Source organism: Sinocyclocheilus rhinocerous, unplaced genomic scaffold, assembly GCF_001515625.1.
Source record: "Sinocyclocheilus rhinocerous isolate Xijiao unplaced genomic scaffold, SAMN03320098_v1.1 scaffold1382, whole genome shotgun sequence".
In the NCBI taxonomy this organism is placed as follows: domain Eukaryota; kingdom Metazoa; phylum Chordata; class Actinopteri; order Cypriniformes; family Cyprinidae; genus Sinocyclocheilus; species Sinocyclocheilus rhinocerous.
In genome coordinates this window covers 1001684-1004425 of record NW_015657958.1, presented here as the reverse complement: position 1 = coordinate 1004425, position 2742 = coordinate 1001684, and the positions used below count along the sequence as shown (strand labels likewise).

The 2742-nt window shown below is 35.6% G+C and overlaps 1 protein-coding gene across 6 annotated transcripts in view; it reads left to right on the top strand.

Annotated features, from left to right (window-relative positions):
* The first annotated feature begins 1027 nt into the window (after nt 1-1027).
* Nucleotides 1028-2742, top strand: part of slx1b (SLX1 homolog B, structure-specific endonuclease subunit) — a 2997-nt gene continuing 1282 nt past the window's right edge. The window contains exons 1-3 of one of the 6 annotated variants that reach the window (XM_016529795.1): nt 1028-1327; nt 1771-1969; nt 2083-2134. In XM_016529795.1, the coding sequence (XP_016385281.1) occupies nt 1797-1969; nt 2083-2134 (225 nt within the window). In that variant the 5' untranslated portion in view covers nt 1028-1327; nt 1771-1796. Of the gene's footprint in view, nt 1342-1377; nt 1970-2082; nt 2135-2742 lie in introns of those variants that run through there. The other 5 variants (XM_016529794.1, XM_016529797.1, XM_016529796.1 and 2 more) reach the window with 5 other exon arrangements.

Here is a 2742-nt window from a genome sequence, read left to right as displayed (position 1 = left end):
GAATTATTATTATTATTTTTATAGTTGTACAGGTGCATCTCAAAAGATCAGAGTATTGTAAAAAAGTTTTGTAACTTGTTTCAAAAAGTGAAACGTTCATATATTCTAGATTCCTTACATGTAAAGTAAAACATTTCAAACGTTTTTTGTTTTAATTTTGATGATTAGAGCTTTAGAGCTAAAAAATTGAAATGTTTTACTTTACATGTAATGAAACTAGAAACTTGAAATAAGTTACAAACAAAATGAACTTTGTCACGATATTCAAATTTTTTTGAGATGCACCTGTAGTTATTTTTTAGCTAGTTTCTTAGAGTTTCAGTCAAAGAAAATATCTTATTTAATTTTTGTTTTCATTAATGTTAACCTTGATAAAGTAAGGTCCAAAAAGCACACTGAAAATTGGATTAAAACAAAACTTTTCGGATTTCGATTGAAACATACAACAGTAACAGTACAGCATAAAGGAATAAGAAATACGATTCTGTACCATCTCTGGGTCACTAATATCAGTAATAGCTTGTGTATCGTTTGCGACTTATCATGTGACTCCTTTTTACACAAAGTCAGATGCTCTTGCACTGAAGCACAATATTCTGGATTATTCTTAAATTATGATCATCAGATTTTAACTTGTGGAGCTCATGCACCTTGACAGTTGCTGTCATTAAAACGTTTGATGTTCAAACTGAAGTTGTTATTCTTATAACTTCAAATTTAAAATAAATAATAATAATTAGAAAGGTGCAAAGCAGAAGTGGTTTCACACTTTTGTATTCTATTACGGAACATAAAAAAAGAATCGTGTTTGCACACACCTGGCGAATAAAGCTAATTCTGATTCTGAATTCTGATTCTGATATACATTCAACTACCGGTATGCCTTATAAAGGAGGAGCTAAGTACTAAAAACACCCAATTGGATTTGGAATATTACAGAGGCCACGCCTCTAGAAGACCGTAATGGCCAATCCCTTTATCGTACGGTTTACCAAACGCATGAAAACTGACCAATAAAAACAAAGAATTTGGGGTCCTTGTTGTTATCGGTGTTCTCTTTAATTGCTCGATCGAAAAAGCCACATAATCTATTTGCAGATGATCAAATCAAGTTAAATCAATATAGATGGTCAAAATCGTATTTGTTAATAACGTGGATTATGGCAAACTATTTTAACTCATTATTTTTATACGCTTACTAAGTGACTCCTGCATTGCATATTTTGCTCAGGCCATACCAGGGCATACTTACCGGGCTAGTTTGAAACGAATAAGGCACATTATCAAAACAAATGAATGTTTTGCAACACCAAGGATGAGGGATGAGGTGTGCGTGTGTGGGTATGTGTGTGTCGGGATAAAGGAGGGAGAACGGGTGATTTAGTCTGTAAACCTATTTTCTGATTCACACTCCGGAGCAGAAGGTGGCGGTAATGCACCAATACGCTGGATGCCAACCGCCGTAAAAATATAAGAAGAACACCAATGCAAGCCGTTAAAACCTAAAGAAGGATGTTTTGATTCAATACAGTAGAAAGTAGAAGATACAGAACAGACGCTGTTCTTTTTTTAGTCTTTAATAACTACATTACATAACGTTAATTAGATTATAATAGGATATAGCAATGACGCTTGAGATGAAGGTCTTGAAAGGTGGTGTATAATGCTGATGTTGTTGGATAGTGCCAAAGATTGCAGTGATATGAACAGATGATATATATGAGAAGCACAGAAATAGCTTCACATCTTACTAGCCCTCCCTCTGCAAAGGTGTTTGAGCTACTGCAGCAAATAGGATGGTGGTAGAGGTGGAGAGTTTCTATGGTGTGTATATGCTGTACTGTACTAACCCGAAATTCAAGGGTCGAATATATATTGGCTTCACTGTGAACCCAGAGCGCCGTATAGGTCAACACAACGCTGGACGACACCGAGGAGGAGCCAAGAGAACAAGTGGCAGGGGACCATGGTGAGATATCAGCTGAACATTTCATATGGTAGACATATTACGATCAGATCTCTAAACAGGAACTCCGGTGGTCTTTTGTGGTAAATGTTTTTTTTTTTTTTTTTCATTTTAAGGGAGATGGTTCTTATCATTCATGGCTTTCCATCTGATATTGCAGCTCTTCGGGTAAATACACTTTTCTGTTTGTGTTATATCTTGTCTTTCATTTCCCCTTTGTACGGGGAAATTAATTAATTAGCGAGAGTGCAGAAAAAAAAGAATAATAATGATATTTCTGTCGGGTCGGATTTTGCGGGAAATTGTGTACATATGTAAACTTGCCCATGCATGTCACTCATATCCAAACACAGAGAAAATAAGTAGCCTAGGCTTTGGATAACCGGGGAATTAATGGTTGTATAAAAAAGTTATTTATTTATCCATCCCCGCTCTGATAAGGTATCATGTTGTATTCATGTTTACTGATGCCACTGATGCTTAAAACCCACATTCTTCCCATGTCAAGAAGCAGAGCCGAAGCACGACCAAAACACCTTCTTCTACATCACACATGCAGTTTTTTGGACCACTAGAGGGCCAAGTTACATAGTTTAGCAATAATAATCATTTTAACAATTGTGTCCCAACAGGATGAATTATATGTGGACCACAAAACCAGTCATAAGGGTAAATTTTTAAAAATAAGGATTCCAATGATGTATGGTTTGTTAGGATAGGACCATATTTAGCCGAGATACAACTATTTGAAAATCTGGAATATGAGGGTGCAAAAA